The sequence below is a fragment of the Arvicanthis niloticus genome, chromosome 4 (genome assembly GCF_011762505.2).
Source record: "Arvicanthis niloticus isolate mArvNil1 chromosome 4, mArvNil1.pat.X, whole genome shotgun sequence".
In the NCBI taxonomy this organism is placed as follows: Eukaryota; Metazoa; Chordata; class Mammalia; order Rodentia; family Muridae; genus Arvicanthis; species Arvicanthis niloticus.
Window position 1 is genome coordinate 2,359,469 of NC_047661.1, and position 25,425 is coordinate 2,384,893.

At 39.6% G+C, this 25,425-nt stretch overlaps 1 protein-coding gene across 5 annotated transcripts in view; it reads left to right on the forward strand.

Annotated features, from left to right (window-relative positions):
- Abcg2 (ATP binding cassette subfamily G member 2 (JR blood group)) overlaps positions 1-25,425 on the forward strand; it is a 101,194-nt gene that overhangs the window by 58,776 nt on the left and 16,993 nt on the right. For all 5 annotated transcript variants that reach the window (XM_034501402.2, XM_034501400.2, XM_076932153.1 and 2 more), the window contains 8 exons: positions 2,374-2,592; positions 13,082-13,141; positions 13,861-13,975; positions 14,525-14,677; positions 16,201-16,358; positions 18,526-18,677; positions 20,461-20,565; positions 22,964-23,214. In XM_034501402.2, the coding sequence (XP_034357293.1) occupies positions 2,393-2,592; positions 13,082-13,141; positions 13,861-13,975; positions 14,525-14,677; positions 16,201-16,358; positions 18,526-18,677; positions 20,461-20,565; positions 22,964-23,214 (1,194 nt within the window). In that variant the 5' untranslated portion in view covers positions 2,374-2,392. The remainder of the gene's footprint in view (positions 1-2,373; positions 2,593-13,081; positions 13,142-13,860; positions 13,976-14,524; positions 14,678-16,200; positions 16,359-18,525; positions 18,678-20,460; positions 20,566-22,963; positions 23,215-25,425) is intronic.

Sequence of the window (25,425 nt, forward strand, 5' to 3'; positions counted from 1 at the left end):
AAGGAAACAGACTCAGCTCAGCTATCGATCGGGAAGACAACCAACCGTACACGCGGTTAACATCCTCACTGGTGTATCAATTCCAGATCACCAGCTGCTGGCGTGGGCGACCTTTCTTTGGTTCCTTTAACCTTTGGTTCCAGTTGTAGCCTTTTATTAGTGAATATTTTACTAAAAAAAAAAACCTCATTTTTGTCTTGAGCCAATAACCAATTTAAGTCAAGTTATCACTTGTTCTTGACAAGTTTTGGAAGGATGGAAAGTAGCCACCATGCAGTTAGTAGAAGACGTGATTGGTGTGTTTGCACTGATATCTTGGTTTCTGAAGATGTAGACAGATTCAACAAAATATTTAGAATATTGTAGTACAGTCTCTATATCACTTGTGCCTTTTTTCAAATGCTTCGGAATAAACTTTGGCTAGTTAGTATTGTCTATTTTATTACTCCATTTTAAAAAATGAATAGTAACAAATGCTGTATTTGGGATATAAAAACATTACTCAGAAATGTGTTTTTTGCCTGGCCCACGTTTGAATTCCTCTGTATCTGTCCTGCTTGTTGTTTTGGGAACTTTATTCTGAGACTTGAGACTCATCTGTTTGGGAGAATACTGCCCAACATTTTTTAAAATATTGATTCTACTGCTTCCCTTCCCCTTCCCCTTCCCCTTCCCCTTCCCCTTCCCCTTCCCCTTCCCCTTCCCCTTCCCCTTCCCCTTTCCCTTCTTCCCCTTCCCCTTCTTCCCCTTCCCCTTCTTCCCCTTCCCCTTCTTCCCCTTCCCCTTCTTCCCCTTCTTCCCCTTCCCCTTCTTCCCCTTCTTCCCCTTCCCCTTCTTCCCCTTCCCCTTCTTCCCCTTCCCCTTCTTCCCCTTCCCCTTCTTCCCCTTCCCCTTCTTCCCCTTCCCCTTCTTCCCCTTCCCCTTCTTCCCCTTCCCCTTCTTCCCCTTCCCCTTCTTCCCCTTCCCCTTCTTCCCCTTCCCCTTCTTCCCCTTCCCCTTCTTCCCCTTCCCCTTCCCCTTCTTCCCCTTCCCCTTCCCCTTCTTCCCCTTCCCCTTCCCCTTCTTCCCCTTCCCCTTCCCCTTCCCCTTCCCCTTCCCCTTCCCCTTCCCCTTCCCCTTCCCCTTCCCCTTCCCCTTCCCCTCCCCCTCCCCCTCCCCCTCCCCTTCCCCTCCCCCTCCCCCTCCCCCTCCCCCTCCCCCCTCCCCCTCCCCCTCCCCCTCCCCCTCCCCCTCCCCCTCCCCCTCCCCCCTCCCCCTCCCCTTCCCTTTTCCCTTATCTCAGTTACATGCATGAGGGATTATTTTAATCCTGCTTCTAATAAAGTTCTCCTTAAATCTGGAAGTTCTCTTTCCTTGAAGGTGACACTGTTCATAATCTTAGAAATTTATTCCTAGATATTTCCTGTATAATTTTTGAAGGAACCAAAAGGAGAGGACAGCAGTAGAGTCTTGTCCCCTGAGCACTTTCTCATGTCTGCACAGATAAATTTCACACATCACATGTAAAAGAAAATTCATGAAAAATAGAAAGAAAGTTCTTCATAGATGGGTGTCTTTTAAACATGGAAACTAAGGTTATTGAATGTAACATGTCAAGCCTGTTTCATAAGCTCAGGTAACCTTAAGGTCTCAGACTAATCTGATTTTTAAGGGGCTTTTCTTTAGTGTACTTTGTGAAACATTCTAAACTTGATCTGCAAACTTAATTCTCAGTTTTTATTTTAAAGTCCAAAATTGTTTAATTACTCATTTGATGTAATTAATAGTTCCCACACTTTAAGTTATCCTAGAATTTAAATATATTTCCCTATTATGTTTTTTGTTTTTTTTTTCCCCACTGGAGGCAGTTTGGGAATTTATCTTCTTGAAGGGGCGGAATAACTGGAGGTACAAAGTCTGTCAATGAGACGACCCTCCTGTACTGGACACGAGGCCGGCCCATCGCTAATGACAGTGTACAGACTCTAAGATCAAACAATCCTCTATTCTGAATTTAAGTTTTAGTATAAGGTTTAAAGCTAGACAAGATGAAAAGTTACCCATCCTTTTTCTGCTTGATTGGTTTTAGTACTTTGCATATAATTAAGGTCCTATTTCTTAGGCATTTGAAATCTAATGGGAGCAGAGGCACTTAGAGTTATGTCTGATCCATGCTAAGGTGCTTCTCACCCAGTGATGTGAGAAGAATGGCCATTTGAAAGGAATCTACAGATTAACAGAGAGGTTTAAAGACTTGTTTTAAAAGTTCTATTGTCTTGAGCTGGAGAGCTGGCTCAGCCATTACAGGCTGGGTTCACAAAAAAAGTGCTGGTATCTGTGTGGACGATCTTGTTTATTCTTGCTATTAATTGACTGTTGTTTTTCCCTTTGCAGAAACGCACAAATCCTAAAGATGTCGTCCAGTAATGACCATGTGTTAGTAACGATGTCACAGAGAAACAACAACAGCCTTCCTGGAATGAACTCCAGGGCCATGAGGACACTCACTGAAGGAGATGTGCTGAGTTTTCACCACATCACCTATCGAGTGAAAGTGAAGAGTGGGTTTCTAGTCCGGAAAACAGTTGAGAAAGAAATACTATCAGATATCAAGTAAGTGTATGGACTCTTTCAAAGAATGCTTTAATTATCTACGGTGATTGTTAAAAAAATTTCTGCTCTCAACAAGTTGCTGTGGATACTTCATGTCTTTGTACCTATGTATATAGACACATCCTTTCATTTCTTTTGTCTAAACTAGGACCTAAGTTATTTGATCTCTCGTTAGGCATATATTTTACTTGCAAAGGAACTGTCAAACTTAAAAAGTGGTCTTACATTTTTGAGAAATTGAACGTTTTACTATATCATTTTGTTAAGACTAGTAAATGTTACGTTTTAGAGATGGAGGTCTGACTTTGCAATTTTGGGTGTGTTGATTGTAAAGATGTACTTGTAACCTCAGGTTTAGTTTTCCAGTCTTTGAAATAGAAGGCCTGCTGACCCACATTCTAAGATGTGTGTCCTCAATCTAGTATATTCCGGTAGGAAGGAGGTGGGAATGCTGTATAATGTGACAGACCTTTGGGTTTCAGATACACCTGATTTAATAAACAGCTTATTTGTGGTGAGCGGATTGCAGTCTTTATGGATTTACTTAGTACTTTGCCTGCATATAAAGTCATGTAATATGTCTTAGTTTGTAGAGTGCTTGCTTAGCATACACAAAGCTCTGAATTCAGTTCCCAGAACCACAGAAAACCATGTGCCAGCAAGTCTGTAATCCAGCACTTTGGAGCTGAAGGCAGGAGGATCAGAAGCCCAAGGCCATACTGTGCTACGTGAGACTTTGTCTCCAACAAAATAGAAACAAAAAACAACAACAACAAAACAAAAACAAAGGTAGAAAATATTAACATTTAAGATAACTCTCATTTCACTGACGTTATAGAATCGAAGCCCAAAGTGATGAGAATTTTGTGTTCTGACTTCTTCCTGAAGCCATTTCTGTTTCAAAAGCACTTAGTAATGTGCGGCATTTGTTCTTTCATCAGGGGATGAATTTATAATCAGAATATGGTGGTAACAGAGGAACTAGAGTGGAGATTAACTGACTATGTCTGTAGGACCGGTCACCACTGGCCTCTTGGTTGACATTAAGCCTTTCATCCTTATATATTTCTAGAGAATTGAGTCTACACTTGAGCGATAAATGAATTTGGGTTTGTTCAGACAGCCCATCCTCTTTTCTTTCTCCTAGGCTGGAGAGCAGTTATAAGAGTTATTAGACACCTTGTAAGTACAGACCTATGTAGAATCATATACTTCTGTTTTCCTGATGTTTTATATGGAACTCTATCTTCTGTCAATACCAACCTACCTCCTCTAGAGAGCAGCAAGATGTTAGAATATAGGAGAGAATTTTTGGATGTAGGTAGAAGAAAAATGATGAGGTTCCAAGACTACATTGGTCTGAGGAATGTCTGGAAAGGGATCTGCTCCTGGAGGTGGTAACAAGGTTCAACAGAAAAAAGTAAAACTTGATGAAGATGATGAGGACGACAATGATGGTGATTTTGATGAAGAAGAAACTGAAGAAAAGGGTCCAGTGATGAAATCTGTATGGGATACCCCAGCTAAAAATGCACAGAAATCAAACCAAAATGGAAAAGACTTAATATCATCAACACCAAGATCAACGGGTAAAGAGTCCTTCAAAAAATGGGAAAAAATTCCTAAAACACGAAAAGGACCTAGTTCTGTAGAAGACGTTAAGGCAAAAATGCAAGCAAGTATAGAAAAAGGTGATTCTCGTCCCAATGTTGAAGCCAAGTTTATTAATTATGTGAAGAATTGTTTCTAAATGACTGACCAGGAAGCTATTCAAGATCTCTGGCAGTGGAGGAAGTCTCGTTAAGAAAATGTTTAAACTGTTTGAAATACTCTGTCTTACTTCATTTCTGTAATAGTCGATATCTGGCTGTCCTTTTTAAAAAAAATTTTTTTTTTGTAATTATATTTATGTACAGAAAACTCAAGTGTACATTTTTAACCCAGTGTAGCGGCGAGTTCTTTAGCCTTTGCCTTCTCCAGCTTGGCAATGCGAGCCACAGACTTAGGACCCAGGACGTTGCCTCCCCAGTGGCGGAGGTTCTAGTCATGTCTGCCATTATAATTGGTCCTCAGAGCTTCCACCAGCTTAGCCAGAGCACCCTTGTCTTCCGAGTTAACCTGTGTGAAGGCAACAGTGGTGCATGTCTTCCTGTGCACCAGGCGCCCCAGCCTGGCCTTTCCCTTGATGATGCAGTAGGACACCCCCATCTTTCAACACAGGGCAGGCAGGAAAACCACCAGCTCAATGGGGTCTACATCATGGGCAATCACCACCAGCTGAGCCTCTTGTTCTCCACCAAGGTGGTGACTGTATTGACTCCTGCTCGGAGGACAGGTGGTCTCTTAGTCGGGACGTCCCCTTTGCCAGCAGCTTTCTTCTCAGCACGGGCCAGTAGCCTTTGCTTCTTCTGCTTTGTCTCTGGCCTGTACTTGTGGACAAGCTTAAGCAGCTGAGTAGCTGTTTGCCTGTCCAGGGCCTGGGTGAACTGGTTAATGGCAGGAGGTACTTTGAGCCGCTTATAGAGGATGGCTCTTTGCCGCTGCAGCCTGATGTATCGGGGCCATTTGACGAAGCGTGTTAGATCTCTTTTGGCTGGATGCACTGCCCAATGCAGAAGTTCTTGGGCCTTTTCTCGAATAATGGATTGACCACCTTTTTAGCCTCCTATTTCTTGATGACAGCGGGGGCGGGGCCTCCTTCTTCCCCTTGGCCTTCTTTCCTTTGGGCATCTTGCTCCGCTGGAGGAGACAGCCTGGCTGTCCTTTTTATAATGCAAAGTGAGAGCTTTTTCTACTGTGTTTGATAAACTTTGTCCAGATTCAGTTGCCAAGAATGTGTTGTCTAACATGCCTGTTTAGTTTTCAACGGTGGAACTCCACCCTTTACTTGGTTTTATGTATGGAATGTTATGATAGGATGTAGTAATAGTGGTGGTCAGATGTGGAAATGGTAGGGAGGCAAAAATATACATGTGAGATAAACTCAGTATTTTAATAAAGTTAAAAGATAAGGAGAAGGGTGATACTATTTGAATAAAGGGCTGTGTGGATAGATTTACAGTGCATACTGTGAACTGGTACCCTGCATGGGTGTATGCATGTTGTGTATGTGTAATATTGAGGGTTAAACCTAGAGCTTTGTGCATGCTTGACAGGTGTTCTCCCACTAAACCACGCTGCCACACCCTTGTGATTCTTTTCAAACCAGGAAAGGAAATGGCTGAGTATGTTGAGTGTATCTTGTGCTCCAGGCTCCACACTCTGCCATTAGCATGGTAGAATAGCATGCGTATTAGCAAAGGAGGAGCGGCCTTAGTATCTCCTAGAGTGAAAAAGTATAGACAAATCTTGTTTTCTCTTTCTCTTTCCAGTTAAGGAGACAGCTAGGATTAGTACTCATGCTCACTTCATCTGGTTTGGGCTTCAAGACTTGAAATGGTCATGACTTAGAAGGTCATTCCTTTTTTTTTTTTTTTTTTTTTCCTTTTTTCTTTTGCTTGCAGGCTTTCTAATCTTTTTCCTGTCTGCTGGCTTCAGATAAACAGTCTCTGTGATGCAAGAGGGATTGCTTTCATCACTTCATTTTTTTATTTGTGTTTAATAATAGCATCACCATTCAAAACGGTGATTATATTTTTAAAAACCTGATAAGGATCAACTTTTTGTTGAATCTTTGTTTCTTCTTTTCCTTTGTGAGAAGAAAACCAGACAAAAACTGTTCATGAGAATGCCAAAGGTTTTCCTCCCTGTTGTATGGTCTCCTACACTTTCTTTGTCTCTATACTTAACACTCAGCATGTGAGTTTTCCTTCCTCTGTGCTGAAGAAATGGCCATCCCAATACATGTGGGGGCGGGGAGGGGAATTCATTATACTCTTGGGAAGATTGTTAAGAAACTTACTTGAAAGAACTTCAGAATTAAACCTGTAGGAACATGACAGTCCACCCAGTTTCTCAGTTAACACATTACTGTCACTGGTGGTTGGGGGATCCTTATAAAATCAGGCTATCTACTTGGCACTTTTCTACCCCCAATTCCTCTAGTGCAAGTGGTCTAGAAAGAGGACCTTCTCATGGAATCACTTGGCTGACTGTCAGCAGGCAGGGGGAATGATAGTAGCCTCATGACCTAGGTAGTCGTGCCTCTGAAGATTTCTCAAAGTTGACTGACTGCACATGCCGTGGTTTTATTCTTCTCCAGCCTGTTTCTTTGTTTCATCCACCATGTTGTTTCATCCACTTGTGATATTAAAATTAATTACCTGGTAATGTTATTGTCTGTTAAGCTGTACCAGAATGTTAAGAATTTCGTTCTTTGTACCTGATTGTTACTATGTGGAAGGGTCTCCTGACATTCTTCCAAAACCCTATTCCTCAGTAAACATAAACTTGTGAGTTGCAGACTTGGAGATGACCCCTGTCTAGGGCCAGCTACCACAGTGAGAGCTGCCAAAGGCTTCTTTCTATGAATATCATCTCATAGTTTGCATTTCACTTGGGAAAAGCTGTGTCATCTCTTCCTTCAGTTACTGTTGTGAATGAGAAACATCCTCCATAGTCTCTTAAATCAGAACATTAGTCCCCAGTTGGTAGCACTCTTTGGAGAGGTTATGGAACCTTTGGGCTGGCTTTGAAGGTTTATAGCTATACCTCAGGTCTTACGTTCTGTTTGGTAAGAGCAGTTGAGGTGGGAGCTCTCAGTTTCTGGCTTCTGCTGCCGTGCCTTCACAGCTGCTGTGGACATCTTGCCCTCTGGAACCATAAGCCAAATAAACTCTTAAGTTGCTTTTGCTCCTTGTATCATATCACAGCAACAGAAGAGTAACTAACACAACTGTATCTACTCCTGGATCTTTGGCTTCCTCACTGGCCTTCAGCAGTGATGCACTGGCACTGTAGTGCTGGTGCTCCTCTTGGTCTCGATTTGGTTGCAGGGTAGTTTCCAGCCCTCCTTTGCGACTTTGGTTTATTCCTTGTTTTTAGTATTGCTTTGGTATAGGCAGAAGTTCCAGAATCACTGTTACTAACCCTCCCTGGGACTTGCACTCAGGTGATGTTCATTTTTGTAGAAGATGGTTTTTACAACCAGGATCTGGATACTTAGGGTTCACATTGATGTCACAGTCTAATTGCCTCCACTTTCTGAATGAGAAGAGCTAGGTAATATATGTATGCATATATAGACGCACATACACATAACTTTTTTTTTTTTTTTGAAAAAATGTCTCATGTTCAGATGCATACAGATCTTGTTAGGTGGAATGATAGAAGTTAGTCCTGGGAAAGGCTCTGGTGATGAGGCATGTCTACTCTCATGTGTACTGGAAGTTTCCTAGCTGTGATTTTCTGTAGCTGTCTGTATATAGATAACACATAATTCGAATTTGCATGTTTTTTCCCATCAAGATGTATTAAGCCTGCCTATCATTCCCCTCCCCCCAGCCCTTCTTTTTTTTTTTATTGTTTTTTTTTGTTTGTTTGTTTTTTTGTTTTTTGTTTTTGTTTTGGTTTTTTGAGACAGGGTTTCTCAGTGTAGTCCTGGCTGTCCTGGAACTCACTCTGTAGACCAGGCTGGCCTCGAACCCCCCAGCCCTTCTATCTTGGGGATTAATTCCCCAAGAACATACCATGGACCATTGACATACAAGATGAGTATTCTACTACTAAGACTCATCTCCAGTCTTAGTTCTTTTTTTTTAATCAAACCGTGATTTTACTCTTTTTTTTTTTTTTTTTTTAACTTTTTCACATAAGGGTTATAAACACAAAAAGGCAGGATGTGGGGAAGAGCATGACGCAGGAGTGTTGGTGTTCAGAGGAATACAGATATCGGCTGGGTGAAGGTTCAGGGAATATGGTTGTCAATGAATCACTTGTTTCTTATCTAAGCAGGTAGTATTTACCAAGGTTACCTATCCACAAGGTCTATGGCTATTAGTTCTTATCCAGGCTGGTAAATTTTTACCAAAGCTGCCTGTTTACAATATCTTATAGCTATCTGTTACAGTGTTTTTCCACAGAGACCAGGGCTTTGTGTTAGCAGGCTGACTTAGGCCTATGGCTGATTTTGGGCCTTCAGTGTATAAGCAAGGCTGCCCCTGATGTCTCCTCCCTTCCCCAAGTATAGAAGGACCATGGCGATTCCAATCTTGCAAAGATGGGGATAGACGCCTGACCTCCAGTAATTAAAGGGAATCTTGTAATGGCTCTGGTCCTCCTGTCATTGTCCAGTGAGGCATGAGGTCCATACCCATCCTGATGTCTTTTTCCTGGAGAAGGGATACTTTTGACATCAACCCCTATGCAGTCAGGTTTGTCCCTCAGGGAACCCAGAAGGATATTTTAAATTTTTATTTATATTCCCTTACAGTACTTAGCCTCGCAGCCTAAGCAATAATTTAAATCGCCAGTCAGAGGGGGTTCTGGGTAGCCCCTCTCTGTTTGGTCTAGGGACTCTTTTAGATTGGGTGGAGATGGGTTTTGGGAACACCCTGGATAGAGTAACAACCTTGCCTTGAGTCTCGTGGTCTTCCATAGCTAACTTATGATAATGTGTCTGAATAGGTTTTGCTGTCCAAATTATCTATCTGTTGTTTCACAAAGTTAGTCAGCCTATTTAAGGCCCAGGGACCAAAAGAAATAAGCAAAAGTAACCCAATTATTGGTCCCAAAATGGAAGGAAGTAGGGTTGACAATCATGAAGGGGCTGAAAACCAATTCTTGTACCAGCTCTCATCTTTCTCTCTATCTCTCTATCTTTTCTCAAGACCTTCTCTGACTTTTTTCATGTTCTCTTTAACCATCCCTGTCTTGTTTATGTAAAAGCAGCATTCTTCTTTAATGGCTATACACAGTCTAGAGCTGTACACAGTCTTTTCTATTGTAAAAGAGTAAATCAAGTCCATTAAAGTCCTTTGTAATTTTTGGAGATCACTTCAGACAGCAAAATGAGGGATTTCTTCAGATTAGTGATGTCAATCTCTAGCTGTTTGATGTCCTTGTCAATGGCCCATCGAAGGTCTGAGTAGTGTAAGTCCGGAGGCCAGCATCAGGATTAGAACTTCCAACAGCAAACACCACAGGTGATTCATTTTTACCTGATACTGCCTGGGTTAGAGCTCCTGGAAGGCCCGTTTCCTCTGGGTTTTGTAAGATTGGGTGCAGAGCTGCCGTCTAGGATCTGCTCAATTCTCTGGCCCAGACTGGAAGGACTCCAGTCTTCATTCCTAATGTACTTGTCTATCAGCTCAATTTTCTTATTCCTTAAGCAGTAGTAGTAGTAGCAGCAGCAGCAGTATAGATAAGTAATAATCTGTCTAGCTTGTGGCTGTCTCTTCTCTGTTGCCCACCTTCCTTGAAGTTCCCATTTTTGGGAGTGGTGTTGGCTGAGTAGGACTTATGTAGTCTTCCTACTGAGACAGGGAAGAGAAGAAGAAGTCTAATAGACATGATCAGAAGTTGTTATTATTATTAATGTTTTTTTGGCTTTTTGAAAAATGTTTTAATGAATCTCAAATTAACCTCAAATGCACCATTAAAGCAAGGATGGCTTAAATTCCTGATCTTCCTATTTTTGTGTCCCAAGTTCTGGGCTTACAAATGTGCCCACCACATCCCCCTAATAGAAAGGACCAATATATTATTTGAATAAGAAATCACAAATGAGAATATAAAACTAAATTTTCTAAAGAGATACTTATAGTCACTAAGTTGTTTTTGATTTCTTATTTTATTAATAAGTGGTATATCATGACATAAAGATGACATTTATCTTATTGATAAATAAGAGTATCTTAATTTCTGGCTTGTTTTGCTTTGTTTTGTTTTAAATAAAAAGGGTTTGTTTGTTTTGTTTTGTTTTTTAAGAAGTCCCAGCCTGTGATCTCACCAGTCAGGAGGCTGAGGCAGGAAGCTTTATGTGCATTGAAGACAAGTTAGAGTTACATAGTGAGTTTTAGCCTGGGTTATAGTATTAGGAACTATCTTTAGACAAAAGTCTCAATAATACAAATGTAGATTCTTTTTTCAATAAGTTTTGAATGCCCGTTAGGTTATTGATGTTACAGAGATATTTTTTTCTGTTCTCAGAGATTTTGTATTTCACTTAGGAGTTTAGAAACTGGTATTTTTTCACTGTGTTAATTTCTGCTGTAACAGAGGGTGAAAAGATAGAACTGAAGCAGCTTGCTGTGAATTTGAGAAATGGGTATCAGGATTGAGGAAGTGGGTTTGTGTTTCTGAGTATCTGTGTGGGGAAATGGCCCTCCTTCAAAACTGTCTATAAGCAAAATAGGACAGAAGTATTGGCTGTTATCCACTATAACGCAATAAAAATGACAGGCTCCTGCAAGATTTCATTTTACAAATTCAGAAAAGTGAGCAAAGTCTCTGTGTCACATTTCTTACTGGGAGTTAATCACGCATGCAAAGGCTGTAAAGCAATAAACAGAGTAGGAAATGGCTGGGGAGCGATGACAGAAGGGTGAATGAAGGGTAGGGTGGGGTGGTTAGGAAATGTAGGTCACAGAGTGGAACAAAGGTCACCAGGAGATACTTTCTATAAAAGCAGATATCATAAATTTTCAGCTTTATTAGCCATTTAGCAGTCTTGTACAGCTCTGAAAAGAGAGTTCTATTCAGATCGCACTATTGATGAAAACAGGAAATAGGTGATCAGCTATAGTGTGCTGATCCAGGAGGACCCAGACTTTATTTTTTTTTTTCATTTGTTTATCTGCTTGTTTTCTTAGCTTATTCCAGTTGGAATTAACTCTGCCTCAGGTAGAACTCTTGGAATACAGCTCCATTGTGTTCTTTAATGGTAGGATTTATTGTAAATTCAAGCCAACCCCAGAGACTATTAAGCCATCCTTGCATGTCACTTCTGCTTAAATCACTCTGGGTGTCTTAGTCTTCATATAAGTAGGTATTTTTAAAAACTGAAATAGTTCATGGCAACGAATCCTTACTAGATAAAGGTTCTGTTCATTTTAGAAGCAGGTGCTAGGTAGCCATTAATACATTTAATGATATATTGAGTGGTATAAGTATATACACACTGAAAATTTACCCTGACATGAATGTGTCTGCATGTTGGACAGTATGTGGGAGGGGTAACACAGTAAAGGAATAAGATTTTTCTGTATTGCAACTTGTTTGAGGCTTAGGTGGCCTGTTGTTATATTTGTCTGGTATTTCACATAGAGGTAAGTCAGTTAACAAGCAACGTAAAAGAAGACATTTCACCTTAATCTCCACCAGCCCTCATGTAATTGTGATACATCAGGTATCAGGCAATAAATGGTGAATTTCTCTTGGATTTAAGTGCAGGGAATAGATGCTGTGTTCTGTGGAATACATCTCAACCTATTTAACACTTCTAGGGGCTGAACACGACAAAGGGTAGTATGGGACAACACGGGCCTCTCTTCACCACTCCTGTGCAGCTGTAATGGGCTTGCCCTTAGTTCTTCTTTCTCTAGTTTCTTTAGCCATCCCACTTGTCACTGTTAGGATAAAATCCATACTTTGTTAGATATCATCACAGTCAACATTGTTGCAATTGTTCTGTCTTGATCTAAACATCCATTTAGTTGGTTGAAATGGATGGCTGTGTATTGCAGGTCTGTAAGTCATTAAACACTTCACAGGGAAGGTGATCTTCTTCCAAGACTGTGTTTCCTAGGGCACACATATGTAGGTCACGGGACAACTTTGGGGTCAGTTCTCTCCTTCTGCCATAGATTCTGGAGATCAAACTGGTCTTCAGACTTGCATAGCTGTGTGTTTTTACCATTACCAGCTGAGCTGTCTTGCGTACCTAACGTGTTTTCCTTGAGTGTTAACTACTGGTGATGCTTCTGTCCTAACACAGAGACTTTGATTTAAGATTTTAGTAATGAAAATATTTTCCACTGGTAATCTTCAAGTATTGGTTGTAAGTGAAAACAGTTTAAAGGTACTAATCACTAGCTTAACTCAAAAACTGTTATGCACTTTATATTGGTTAAAAGAAATGCTTACCCTTTGAGAATTTCCCTTCCTTGTTTCAGGAATCTGTTATTTTAAGAGTCTTATGTTAGAGTCTTTCTTTCTTAAAAGACCTTCAGTTGCTGTTCCTGGGACTAAGCCCATGGCCTCATTCATGATAAGCATGGGTTGTACCACTGAGTTGAATCCCAACTCAACATCAAGGAACCTGGAATATTGGCTATGCCATTTTCAAAAGATCAAACTGTTTCAAGAGCAAATTACAAAACAATAATAAATGAAAGGAATTAAGAAGGAATGAACTGTTTTTTACAGGTACTTGTGGTTGATAGCCTTTAAGTTAGACGTCTAGCATTGGTGATTCTTTTTTAAGAATCACCTTTAAGAAGTTGTGTGGATTTGCATTTCATCTTCCCTTATTAGTGTTTTCAGTGTAGACAGTAAGTTTAAAGAACTTCATGTAAAATAAAGGATTAAAACAATATGGTTTTGTTTCTAGTGGGATAATGAAACCTGGCCTTAATGCTATTCTGGGACCCACAGGCGGAGGCAAGTCTTCGTGAGTATAACATACAAATAAATAAGCGTTTTCTGTTCATTCACATAAGCAGATGCTAGCTCATTATCTGCAGTATATATATGGTCTAGTCTTAGGTATTGTGGATAATATGGGGTTGAACTGTTTCATGATTTTGTGCCAAGGACCAGAATGACTAATTAGGTCAGCTCTAGTACATGAAGAAGTGATTGGTATATAAGTCAAAGGCCATATCATGTACTAGGACAGAGGAAAAAAGATGAAATAATGCTGAAACAATGAAGGCATTTACAGAAGGTAAAACTGACATCTTGAGTATTTGTTAAACTACGTGTTGCCTGTCTTGCGATCTCCAAGGATGATCATTTGAAGAGGTCTTAATATTTAAGCCTATGTTTTCTTGCTTTTATATTTTGGGTTTTGCTGTAGCACATAATGAAAAGGAAGCTGAGAACTTAAAACATGTAAACTTGTTTTTTTTCTTCCTGTTTGATTTCAAAATAGCATCTCAGCTTTGTAGCCCTGGCTAGCCTTGAACTCACACTGGAGGTAGTAGTCATAGATCCTCCTTCCTCTGCCTCCTGAGTGCTGAGAGGAAAGCTGTGTGCCATCATGCTCAGCCTGTACGCTTGTTTTTAAACTATAAACGTGTCAAATAGCAGAGTTTGCATTTAAAACAGCTAAGCCATATAACCTGTGTTAAAGAGGAAAAAAATCCTCATAATGTGTGTCCTTAACAGGTTGCTAGATGTCTTAGCAGCAAGGAAAGATCCACGAGGATTATCTGGAGATGTTTTGATAAACGGGGCACCTCAACCTGCCAATTTCAAATGCAGTTCAGGTTATGTGGTTCAAGTGAGTATTAAGAGATTTGGGCAATATTTGTGCAAGTATATTCGCTGATAGTGTAGTTTGCTTCCAATTGAATATATAACATGCTCATAGAATCTGTGTATTTGCATCAAATGTTTATAATCTTCCATGACACTGTCAGTGATATTAAGGGAAAGACAGTGTACCTGTACCATGGCCCTTGTGGGACAGTGGTACCAATTTTGGCTGCTATATGATTTCCACCAAAAAAAAAAAATGTACTCATCCTTTACTTTCTTTCTTCCCATTGTAGATGTCTTTCCCAAATCCTTCCATCAGGCAGCCTTGACATGTGTAGTAGTACTTTTAGATATGTCCTGTTGGGGTGTAAGGCTAGGTGATGAAAATAATACCACTGAACTTTCCTTGTGTTTGTCTGTGCAGTCACTGCAACTTAAAGAGAACTTGAGGTTTACCAGTAGCTAGAGTTTTACCTTCGGTGTGTTATATATATGAATTGAACTATATACACTCAAGTCATAGTCATAGAAAAGACTCCCATATCTCACTAAAATGCTACCTTGTCTTAAGGATGACGTTGTGATGGGCACCCTGACAGTGAGAGAAAACTTACAGTTCTCAGCAGCTCTTCGTCTTCCAACGACTATGAAAAATCATGAAAAAAATGAACGGATTAACACGATCATTAAAGAGTTAGGTCTGGAAAAAGTAGCAGATTGCAAGGTATGAAAACCCTTCATAGTATTATAGCCAGGAAATTGTCCTGTGTAGGCAATATAACCTTAACTAAAAGTTTCCTATAATGTCTGTGGCTAAAAGTAACTGTTATTTTGTATGATGAGAAAGTAACTGGCTATAAATAAAAATTATAGGTAGAAATTAAGGTCAAACAAACAAACAAACAAAAAATGAATAATGATTGATTCCTGGAAATGGAGAGTGGTCCAACAGGGAAACATTCTTCATATGGCTTTTCCTATATGCCTGTCCCTACCCTCAGTCTTCTAGTCAGAGCTTGGCATATATCTGTACTTCTTATATCTTATATATCACATATATCTGCTGCTTCTTAGGGAAAAGTGGTGACATGAGAAAGACAAGAATCCAAAGGTCCCTTGCTCTGTGTGCAACATATTGCTGTGATTTGTCTTCCAAATTTGTATTTGGTCACATTAGGATTTACTTAAAATTTGTCCAGTGTTCAAGTTACTTTTCTGTCATCTTTCCTTTGACAGTTTTATTTCTCCTCCTTTCCTTTCTTCCTTACCTACTGTCAGCATTTGTTTCCAGACTCCTACATACCAGGCTGTGTTAGTAAGAGAGTAACAAAGAGAAAGAAGGTGCTTCTCCTTTTGAATGTAAATTAGGATCAAGAAGAGGAATTGAGTCAGTGGGTGAACTGTATAAATCAACGGTCTGTCTAGTTTTGGCTGAGCAGACATTGAGCACCGGGTGAGAATACAATGGCTGTAGTTCAGCCCTTCTGCCCATAAACATTTAATTCCTTAGAGGCGACAGATAACGGGGTTGTAGGGAACTGTTGCTTTTTCTGGTACTTGCTAGCAGTCATTCATGTACTGTTATTTTGTTGGGAAAAATAACCTTGAATGATTCCATAGACGGCATCAACTTGGAGACTGAAAAGTACTTAAAATGGTGCGATAGAATGAGAACTTTCCACTCTCTCCTCATCCCAGTCCACGTAGGGACCACTGGGAGAGATGGTGGGGTTTACGTGCTGGATGGTAATAAAGTATGGCCAGCATGCTTCTCTTTCCTCTTTATCACCTGTATCTCAGTTGGTAACCTGCTTGCAAGCACAAGAACCGGACTTAAGTCCCCAGTGCCCATGTAAAGCCAGCCCCTGGCGGTGGCGCTCACTTGTAATCTTTGTACTGGGGCGGCAGAAACAGGTGGATTCCTGAGGCCTAGCAGACTTGGTGAGAAACAAAATAAAGTGGATGGCTTCTGAGGCATAATAGACTGTTAAAAGCACAGACCTCATGTAACCAGAGCTTCAGTTTACTCATCTGATAAAAGAGAAACTGCCTTCCCCCAGGTATTTTGCTGTTCATCAACCAGTGATCTTCAGAGTGAAGACAATAAAACATCTCCACAAGAGGCAGGTGGTGGGGTGTGTGCTTACAAGAGACATCCGGAGACAATCAGGGCTGCACCATTTGGTCTATCTATCACATGATGGCAACCATGTTCACTCTTGTTGACAAAGATAACACTTGCTTTAGGTTGGAACTCAGTTTACCCGTGGTATCTCTGGAGGAGAAAGAAAAAGAACAAGCATAGGAATGGAGCTGATCACTGACCCTTCCATCCTCTTTCTGGATGAGCCCACAACTGGTTTGGATTCAAGCACGGCGAATGCTGTCCTTTTGCTCCTAAAAAGGTAAATGTTACAAGTCATTTTCATTTATTTACTATCAAGTCACTTACATATGGCACTATGTATTCTTTTTCAGGAGTAAACAACAGAATTTTTTCCTCCTTTGTTAAAGGGAAAGAAGAGATAATAAGAACGGTTAATAAGAATATAGAAACTGATGGCTGTGGTCGGGCTGAGTTGCTGTTTTAAATAGGAAGAGGGCCATCGAGGATCTTGGGCATAGACAAGAGACCTGGGGATGAGAGAATGAGACCTGGCTATAGCTTGTAACAGAATCTGGCTGAAGGGGACAGCCATTGGCCCTAAGACAGAACATGCCTGATATGCCTGGAACATCAAATAGACACAAGAACCCAGTTACCTTAGAGTTGTACATAGGAGCCATACAGTTACAACAAAACACCATAGACTAGGTAGCATAACAACAGAAATTTGCCCTATTGTGCAAACTTAGTATCTGCAGTCTGATAAATGTGCAGATGTTGCTTCTGAAGGTCAGAAGTGGAGCCTGGGAGTCTTCCCTGGGGACCCTTAAAGCATATGGTCATTCTGATGTCCTCGGTCCTCAACCTGGCTCTGAGGATCAGGCCTCACACAGACAGTTCTGCTTCCTCCAGGTTCCTCCCTGTTACCTTCAGATCTGACAGTTTCTGACTGAGTGTTCATCCCGGGTCTGTTTACTCCAGTCTCCTCATCCTTTTGAGCTTTAAATTTCATTGTACATATTCATTGTACATATTCATTGTACCATGCTACTGTGTTATATAAGAACATTTTCACACAGATATGGTGTGTGGTGAGCACACCCCTCTATACTATCTCACTCCCCATTTACAGTTCCACTCCTGTGCTTTTTTATCCCCTAGACAGTCTCACTACTAATTTTATTCTATATATGCATGCATGATTTATGTATCTATAAAATATAGGAACCCAGATGAGAGAAGACGGTAGATATTTGTCTTCATGCAAATTTACTTAACATGATTTTCCCTCATTAAATCTACTTTCCTATAAATGCTATATCATAGATTACCTTTTGTTTACACATTTCTCTGATATTGACACCTAGGTTGGTTCCATAAATTTTGCTGCACTCTCTGTACTTAGTTTCTTCATCTAATATCATCACCACACACACACACAGAGAGAGAGAGAGAGAGAGAGAGAGAGAGAGAGAGAGAGAGAGAGAGAGAGAGAGACTAACTGATGGTTGCTCTGTAACACTGTCCTATAGTTAGTTTCCTGAGTAGACCTTCTTGTGTTACAGTTGTTGTGTTCTTCTACTTTGAGTGTCTTTTCTTCCTTAGGTCACTCCTCTGAGGCCCTTGATATTCTACTTGATAACCTTCAGACTGAGCTTTACATTTTGTATTTGGTGTACAGTAATTCCTAGATGCATGTATTCTATATTCTATCCCAATTATTCAATTATTGATATTCTGCTTTGGTGGGGTATTATGGGGGGGGGCATTGGTATGTTTGTTTATTTGCTTTTGTTTTTCAAGACAAGAGTTTGTGTAGTCCTTGAACTTACTCTATCGGCTTCTGCATTTGCAAGCAAGAGGGTCCTTCTCCATGTATGCCTTGTTATATGTTTCTACACCCTAATAAAAGCCTTTTATTAGCTTTCTCATTCATATGTATATGTATGTATATGAATATGTATATATATACATATATGTATATATAATATATTCTCCTCAGATTCAGTGTCTTTGAAGACTGTCCCAGTGTCTACATTTGAAAATAAACATTTTAATGTATAATGGAATCCATTCTGTAGCTGTTTCTTTCTTAAGAAATCCTGGTAGGATTTGTTTGAGTTGGATTTTGTTTGTTTCTAAGACTAAAACCAATGCCTCTCACATGTCAAACATTTTATTTACAACTGATTTCCAAGACTGATAGACTCCTAGCTACTCTCGCTTTTCAAAGCATCCAGTTTCATTTTCCTTGCATATAGTTGATACTTAAAAATATATATATAAAATGAAATGACGGTATCAGACATATACCTTGAGATGAGCTAGCTGATAGATTATGTGTATAAGAGAAAATCAAGTTGAAATTAAGAAAGATGTTCTAACAGAAGGAATAAAGTTCTCTTTAACAATAAATGTAAGGATCAGAATCTTAATGACTCACTGTTTTTCGTCTTGTCATGTAGGATGTCTAAACACGGTCGGACAATCATCTTCTCCATTCATCAGCCTCGGTATTCAATCTTTAAGTTGTTTGACAGCCTCACCTTACTGGCTTCCGGGAAACTCATGTTCCATGGGCCAGCACAGAAAGCTTTGGAGTACTTTGCATCAGCAGGTATAGTTGATTGTTTCCTATGTGGTAGGTCTTTCCTTCACAGAATTGTGGATAGAGCAGAGGGTCCGCAGGATTGCTGTTTAGTCTTCATGAAACTTAGCATGCTTCCTCCATTTTAAAGTACCTTTGCTCAGTTTTGTGTTAGTTTTTCTCTTCATTGTGCTTGTTTGTGTAGACCTTTAACTTTTCCTGTGCTACTTGACTATCTGGGTCATTTGTGCCTAAGTGTATCCATCTGTGCTGCTTCAGTTTCCCAGTCATGGTGGCCTTTCCCTGAAAACTCAGTAATTCTGAGTAGATTCACACCTAGCAGTTTGGTCAGTTGAATGGTTTTGGAAAGACCAGGATTGTTCTCTCCTTAACCACATGGCAGATCAGTTTTCACAAGCTACCAGTTTTAATTGGGGGTGGCGGGGACGTGTATCATGGAAATGATGCTTAACTTTCTTGGAATGTGAGATTGATTAATTTGTGAGTGGGTCTGAGTGAACTATTATTACAGTGACTAGTCTCAAATCTCACTTTGATGAGCCTGCATTTTTTACATTTGTGATTACTTTTTAGACTTATGTACTTCATTTGTTATGTGTATGAATTGTTTTGTCTACATGTATCTATGTGCATTGTATACAGAGCTCGTGCCCTCAGAGGTCCGAACGGGGCGCTGTATCCCCTTGAAGTGGAGTTACAGATAGTTCTGACCTGAGATATGGTGTTGGGAACCAAACCTAGGTTCTCTGTAAGAACAAGTGCTCATCTCTCCAACCCTGTGATTTCTTTTTAAATTTAGTATATATAATCTTTTTCATTTTAGAGATACCTGGCTATGATTACAGATGATTCTTTAAAACCTCATATACACTTTTAAATATTCATTATTATTCTTAATTTTTTTTTTTAAAAAAAATAATCTATCATTTGAAATATGTGAGCATTCCTTGGTTAAAAGCACTGTCTTCACTTTTAGGGAACTGTAGTTTGAATCCTAGCACTCACACGGTAGCTCCCGAGCTTCTGTGTCTCCAGTCCACAGAGATCCCTGTCTTCTGGCTGTGCAGGCACCAGGCCCACATGTGGTACACAGACATTTGTGCAGGCAAAATACCCATATACATAAGAAATATTTTTTTAAGAAAAAATAGAATAATTGAGCCTAAACAAGTGGGGAGTTCAGTAGCTATGAATTTGAGACAGACTTCAGGCCAGTTTGAGAAAACTATAAAGTTGAGACCACAGTTAAAGTGTGGTATACTATCTATGTTCTCTTGAGAATGATGCCCAAAACTTGCTCTATATTTGGAATGATGATGGCAGGATGACAGAAGAGAATTAGAATCTCTCCACATAGTAGCTGAAGAAACAACAATGACGTGCAGATCTTGAAGTCAGAGCGCACAAGGACAGTTAATGGTTTCTTTCTCTTTCTTTCTTTCTTTCTTTCTTTCTTTCTTTCTTTCTTTTTTTTTTTTTTTTTTTTTTTGACCTAGATTTAGATCTTGGACAGAAGACTAGTGAGCATCAGAGAATATCAGTAGCCCTTTGTGGCTCATAATTTATGGTACACACCAATCCAAGAGTTTCTCAAGTGTCCAAAATTCCTCTGTAATTATTGGAGTATTTGTTAAGTATTTGGGAAAAGTGTGTGTTAGTAAAGGAAAGAGTGAGTGAGAATGGGCAGAACTTGTCAAGTTCTGTCTTCCCAAGCCTTTCTTCCCTAATCTGAACGCACGTTCTCTTTTCCAAGACCATCAAGCTTGTGTCCTTGTATTGCCTTTTCTTGTAGGTTACCACTGTGAGCCCTACAACAACCCTGCAGATTTCTTTCTTGATGTCATCAATGGAGATTCTTCTGCTGTGATATTAAATAAAGAGGAACAAGACCATGAAGGTACATGAATCTTGTAGATTCACATATTGGTGTCTAATTGTCTGATTAAAGCACAGTAGTATGACACATTAAAGCATGCTTTTGTAGGCCAGCCAGGACTACATAGTGCGATCCTACCTTAAAACAGAAATCAAGCCTTTAAAATTCATGTTAATTCAATGATGTGAAAATAGTCAATAGACAAACTTTTCTGTAAATGCTATGAGTGTTTTTTAATTTAATTTGTAAATGTATGTTTTTCTGAAAGTATCAGTTCTAAGACAAATTTTTAATAAAAGTGGATATTTTTAATAGTATTGTCAGGGTTCTCTAGAGGACAGAATTAATAGATAGTACGTATGTACGAATGGATGTATGAGAGTGACTTACAGGCTATGGTCCAACTAGTCCAGTAATGGCTGTCTACTAACAGAAAGTCCAAGAATCCAATAGTTGTTCATTATGAAGTTGGGTGTCTCAGCTGGTCTTCAATGAATCCTGAAGAAGTAGACTCTAATGCCAGTGAAGGAAGGAATGCCTCAGCAGCAGGACAGATAAACTTGCCAGTGAGAATGAGGACAAGCAGTAAGAAGCAAAAGCTTCCATCATCCATGTCTTTATATAGGCTACCATCAAAAAATACGGCCCATATTTAAGGTAGATCTTCCTACCCTAAAAAGGTATCCAGATTTAAGGTTGGCCTTCCCACCTGAAATGAATCAATCAAGAAAAATCCCTCAAAGGTGTACCAGCTACTTTGGTTTTAGTTAATTCCAGATGTTGTCAAGGTAACAACCAAGATTAGCTATCACAAGTATTTTATAAGCAATTCTACATAATGGCTCTTGCCTTTGAAGCCAGTCTGGTCTACAAAGCAAATTTCAGGTCACCCAGGGCTACATAGTGAGATACTATCTCAAAACAAACAAAAACAAGAAACAGTACATTATGCATTATCCATAGAAGGCAAAGGCCAGAATCTTTAAAAAAAAAAAATGAATTCTAACTCTTTGCAGTATAATGTCTATTTAAATAATGAGGGTCTAAATTTGTGTGTTTGTGTTTGTGTGTGTATGCATTTATTATAATGAAGTTTTCTGTATTCATAAGATGTAACTATTCACAGCTCAGTTAGCTGGGTTTTTTTGATATGTAAACTAATTATAGTAAATAATTTTATTCTTTTAAGAGGGTTTTACAATATAGCCCTGGCTAGCCTGGACTCAGACTGGATCAGGCTGGCCTCAGATTCAGAGATTCATTTGTTTCTGCCTGTTGAATGCTGGAATTAAAGGCATGTTGCACAGTGTCTTTCACCACTCCAGTGGCAGTGGAACCTGGGAAAATCGAGCCAATGAATGTGGCAGACTAAAGTCTCATATAATAGCCAGCTTTATTCTGAGCCTCAGACAGTTCATACTTTGAAGGTTAAGAAAGGTCACATTAGTAAAATTCTCATGAGTTCAGGCTGTACACAAGCACAAAGACAAACTTCATGTGGCAAAATGGTTTTCCATAGAGGACTGTCAAGGATAGTTTAAACATTTCATTGAGTAAGAGCAAAAAATAATGAGTAATCTAAAGTAAACTATCCACTCTACCAGTGAGAAGCACAAAAACATATCCCAAGGACAATTCCATGTTTTGAAAGAACTAAGGTCACAAGGTGTGGGACCTTAATGGACCAGAGTTATGGAGGAAGGGTCAAGAGAGCTTCAACCCCAGATACCTCAGTCATGAGAATGGCAGGAGTTGGCTATCTTCCCTCTCCCAGTCTGGTGCCATGAAGCTGACTCTCCCATGTCAACCCTAGTAAGAATTTGTTACCCTGACAGGTATCAGGCCTCTTTCTGTTTGATCTTATAAGATGCCCCCCACTCACAACAGTCAATCCTGCAGCCCCTGAGTATTGCAGATGAAGAATCTTTCAACACCCTCGCCCTGGTCAGTGCTACACAGCCATATAAACCTTGCCCAGAGATCCTGGCCACCTTCCCAGGGGCATAAATACCCTGTTTTGCCCCAATAAATGAAGCAGTTCTCTAAAGCTGTAGCCAGGTGTGTTCTTTGTCCACACACTCCTCAGTCCTGTATTGCGCTCACCCTCCCCCAGCTAAGCTTCCCTCCCTCCAGTCCAGCCTGGTATGTAAGTACTAGCTACTCCAAGGGAGAGACAGACATGGGGTATTGAGTAGCAACACCATTCTTGTCATGTTTTCTTGAAGTGTTTTCACAAGCACTCAGAATTCTCCTTATATGACTCCATTCCTTGACCGTGTTCCAACACATGCCCAGCTGGTGTTTTTTATATATATACAAATGTAGAATTAAGGGATTATATAATTATGGAACCATAGAAAATGAGTTAATCTCTTGTTAATTGTTAATATTTCACTTCTTTATCTATATTTATCCAAAGCAAACAAGACCAAAGAGCCTTCCAAGAAAGAGAAGCCAATAATAGAAAACTTATCTGAGTTTTATATCAACTCCGCCATCTATGGAGAAACAAAAGCTGAATTAGATCAACTTCCAGTAGCTCAGAAAAAGAAAGGAGCATCAACCTTCAAAGATCCCATATATGTCACCTCATTCTGTCATCAGCTCAGGTGGATCGCCAGGCGTTCATTTAAAAACTTGATCGGGAATCCTCAAGCTTCTGTAGCTCAGGTAACCCAACAAATGCCTGTTGTGCTATGAAATATTCACAAGGAAGAGTTTGGTTCCTGATTGTTCTTCTTCTACTACTATTATATTTGTTTCAGGATTTCACTTACTTTCTACTTATCCGTCTATAACTTTCTGTCATCTCCATTGTATTTCTGTTAACGGATACTGAAGTAGAAGTAGAAGTGTAGTCGGCCCTGTTTGTCATTTGTACCACAGCTTACTGAACTACATGTAGGGGTTTTTTATGTGTATTTTTTACTTTTTAGGTATTGAGTTGATACAGTGCTTTATAGCATTATGATGATAAATCTTTTCTTTTGTTTGAAATAGTTGAACGTTGGTTTGAACCAGTTAGTTATTTACACAATTTAGATTTGGCATATAACCAGACGTGGTTATATTTTCAAGATCTTAGAACGAATGTCTTATCTATACAAAAAAATTTAGTTTAATATGCTAATGTTTTTTGGGTCAGACCCATTTGTAAGCTATATTAATCTCTTGGGGAGTCATTAGGAGCTGATTATGAACTCTTTTATTTTTGTTTTGGTTTTAGGTTTTTCAAGATAGGGTTTCTCTGTGTAGTCCTGGCTGTCCTAGAACTCTCTTTGTAGATCAAGCTGGCCACAAACTCACAGAGATCCACCTGCCTCTGACTTCCAAATGCTGGGATTAAAGACATGCACAACCATACCTATCTCAAACTCACAATTTTTAACTGCAGCACAATTTTTAACTGTAGTCACTCAGAACATACTTTGAAAAAATGGATCAGTACATTTGACTAAAGAGACAATAACATTTTTTAAGAAGTTTTTTTTACCCTTTTGTTCAAAACTACAAAGTCAGAAATACCAAAACCTCATAGAAGGGCTCCTTTGTCCCATTGAAGACTTTAGCATAGCCGTTTCAAGTTTGCTTTTCTATTTGCTGTGATAAACAACGGTGAAGTGCAACTCTGGGGAGGAAAGAGTACCATGTCTCGGAAGCAGAGACCACGGAGGAAGGACCACTGCTTATGACTTGTCTCCCTGAGTTTCTTATATAGCTCAGGCTTACCTTCCCAGGATTAGCATTGCCCACAGTGGGGTGATCCTTCCTACACAATGTAGCAATAAAGAAAATGCCTCTCAGGCATGTCCATAAGTCCTCGGATGGAGGTGGTTTCTCAATGGAGGTTCCATTTTCCCAGCTATGTCAAGTTGACAACCCAGACTAGCCACCATAACAGTTACACAGAGTAAAAGACTGGCAGGATCATTGGAGTTAATTATTTGGAGAGTAAGTTTTAAAGATGACTAGAGTTGGTTCTAGAACCTGGAAGCCTGTAGAAAACATTGTAAGGCTGATACTTGCAGTGTGAGCAGAGGGAGTTTGAATGCCAAAAAAAAAAAAAAAAAAAAAAAAAGTAAAGTGTGTAGCTTGGAATAGTAAGTACTCCTAAGATTGACTTTGGAAAACTACTCTTTCTTATATATGTGCAAACTATGTTTTGATGGAGCTTTCAGAATTTATTTTATAAGCTTGGCCTGTGTAGGCTTAGGTAGGTGAGTTATAAAACTATACCAAGAGAATGGGTTTTCTCATCCTAAATTTATACCTTAATAGCAAAGAGATTTGTAATTCTTTCCTGAATATGGTATTTCCAAATCAGTCTTCACAGTTCATAATTCTCTTTTCTAATTTACCTTGCTTTTTGCCAAATATGACCTTTGCAGATTACTTTATATCATGCAAGAGAGATAGCCTAGGTGTTAAAGAGCATGTACTTCTCTTGCAGAGGACTAAAGTTCATTACATCACCCTCATCACAGTCCTGTATAACTCAGGCTTCAGTAGGAGCTGATACTTCTGGCCTCCTTGGGTGTTTGCTCTCATGTATGCTAGTGTGTATCTGCACATGCACACATATTCACACGCACATATTCACACAAACACATGTACACACACACGCATGCACTTCATGTTTTGAACCAGAAGACTTGGCTTTTTTCATACACACAAATATGTTTGTATTGATGCAACTACATAGAACATTAAATGTATGCTTATAACCAGTTTTAGTTCTGTTCAAGCTGTACTTTAAAATTTGATACTGTAGTAGTATTAAGACTTTTTGAGCTTTGAAAGTCCAAGATATATAAATGAATATTTCATTTTCTTTAGATGAATATTTCTTACATTTTAAAAATTACCTGTGGATAATATATT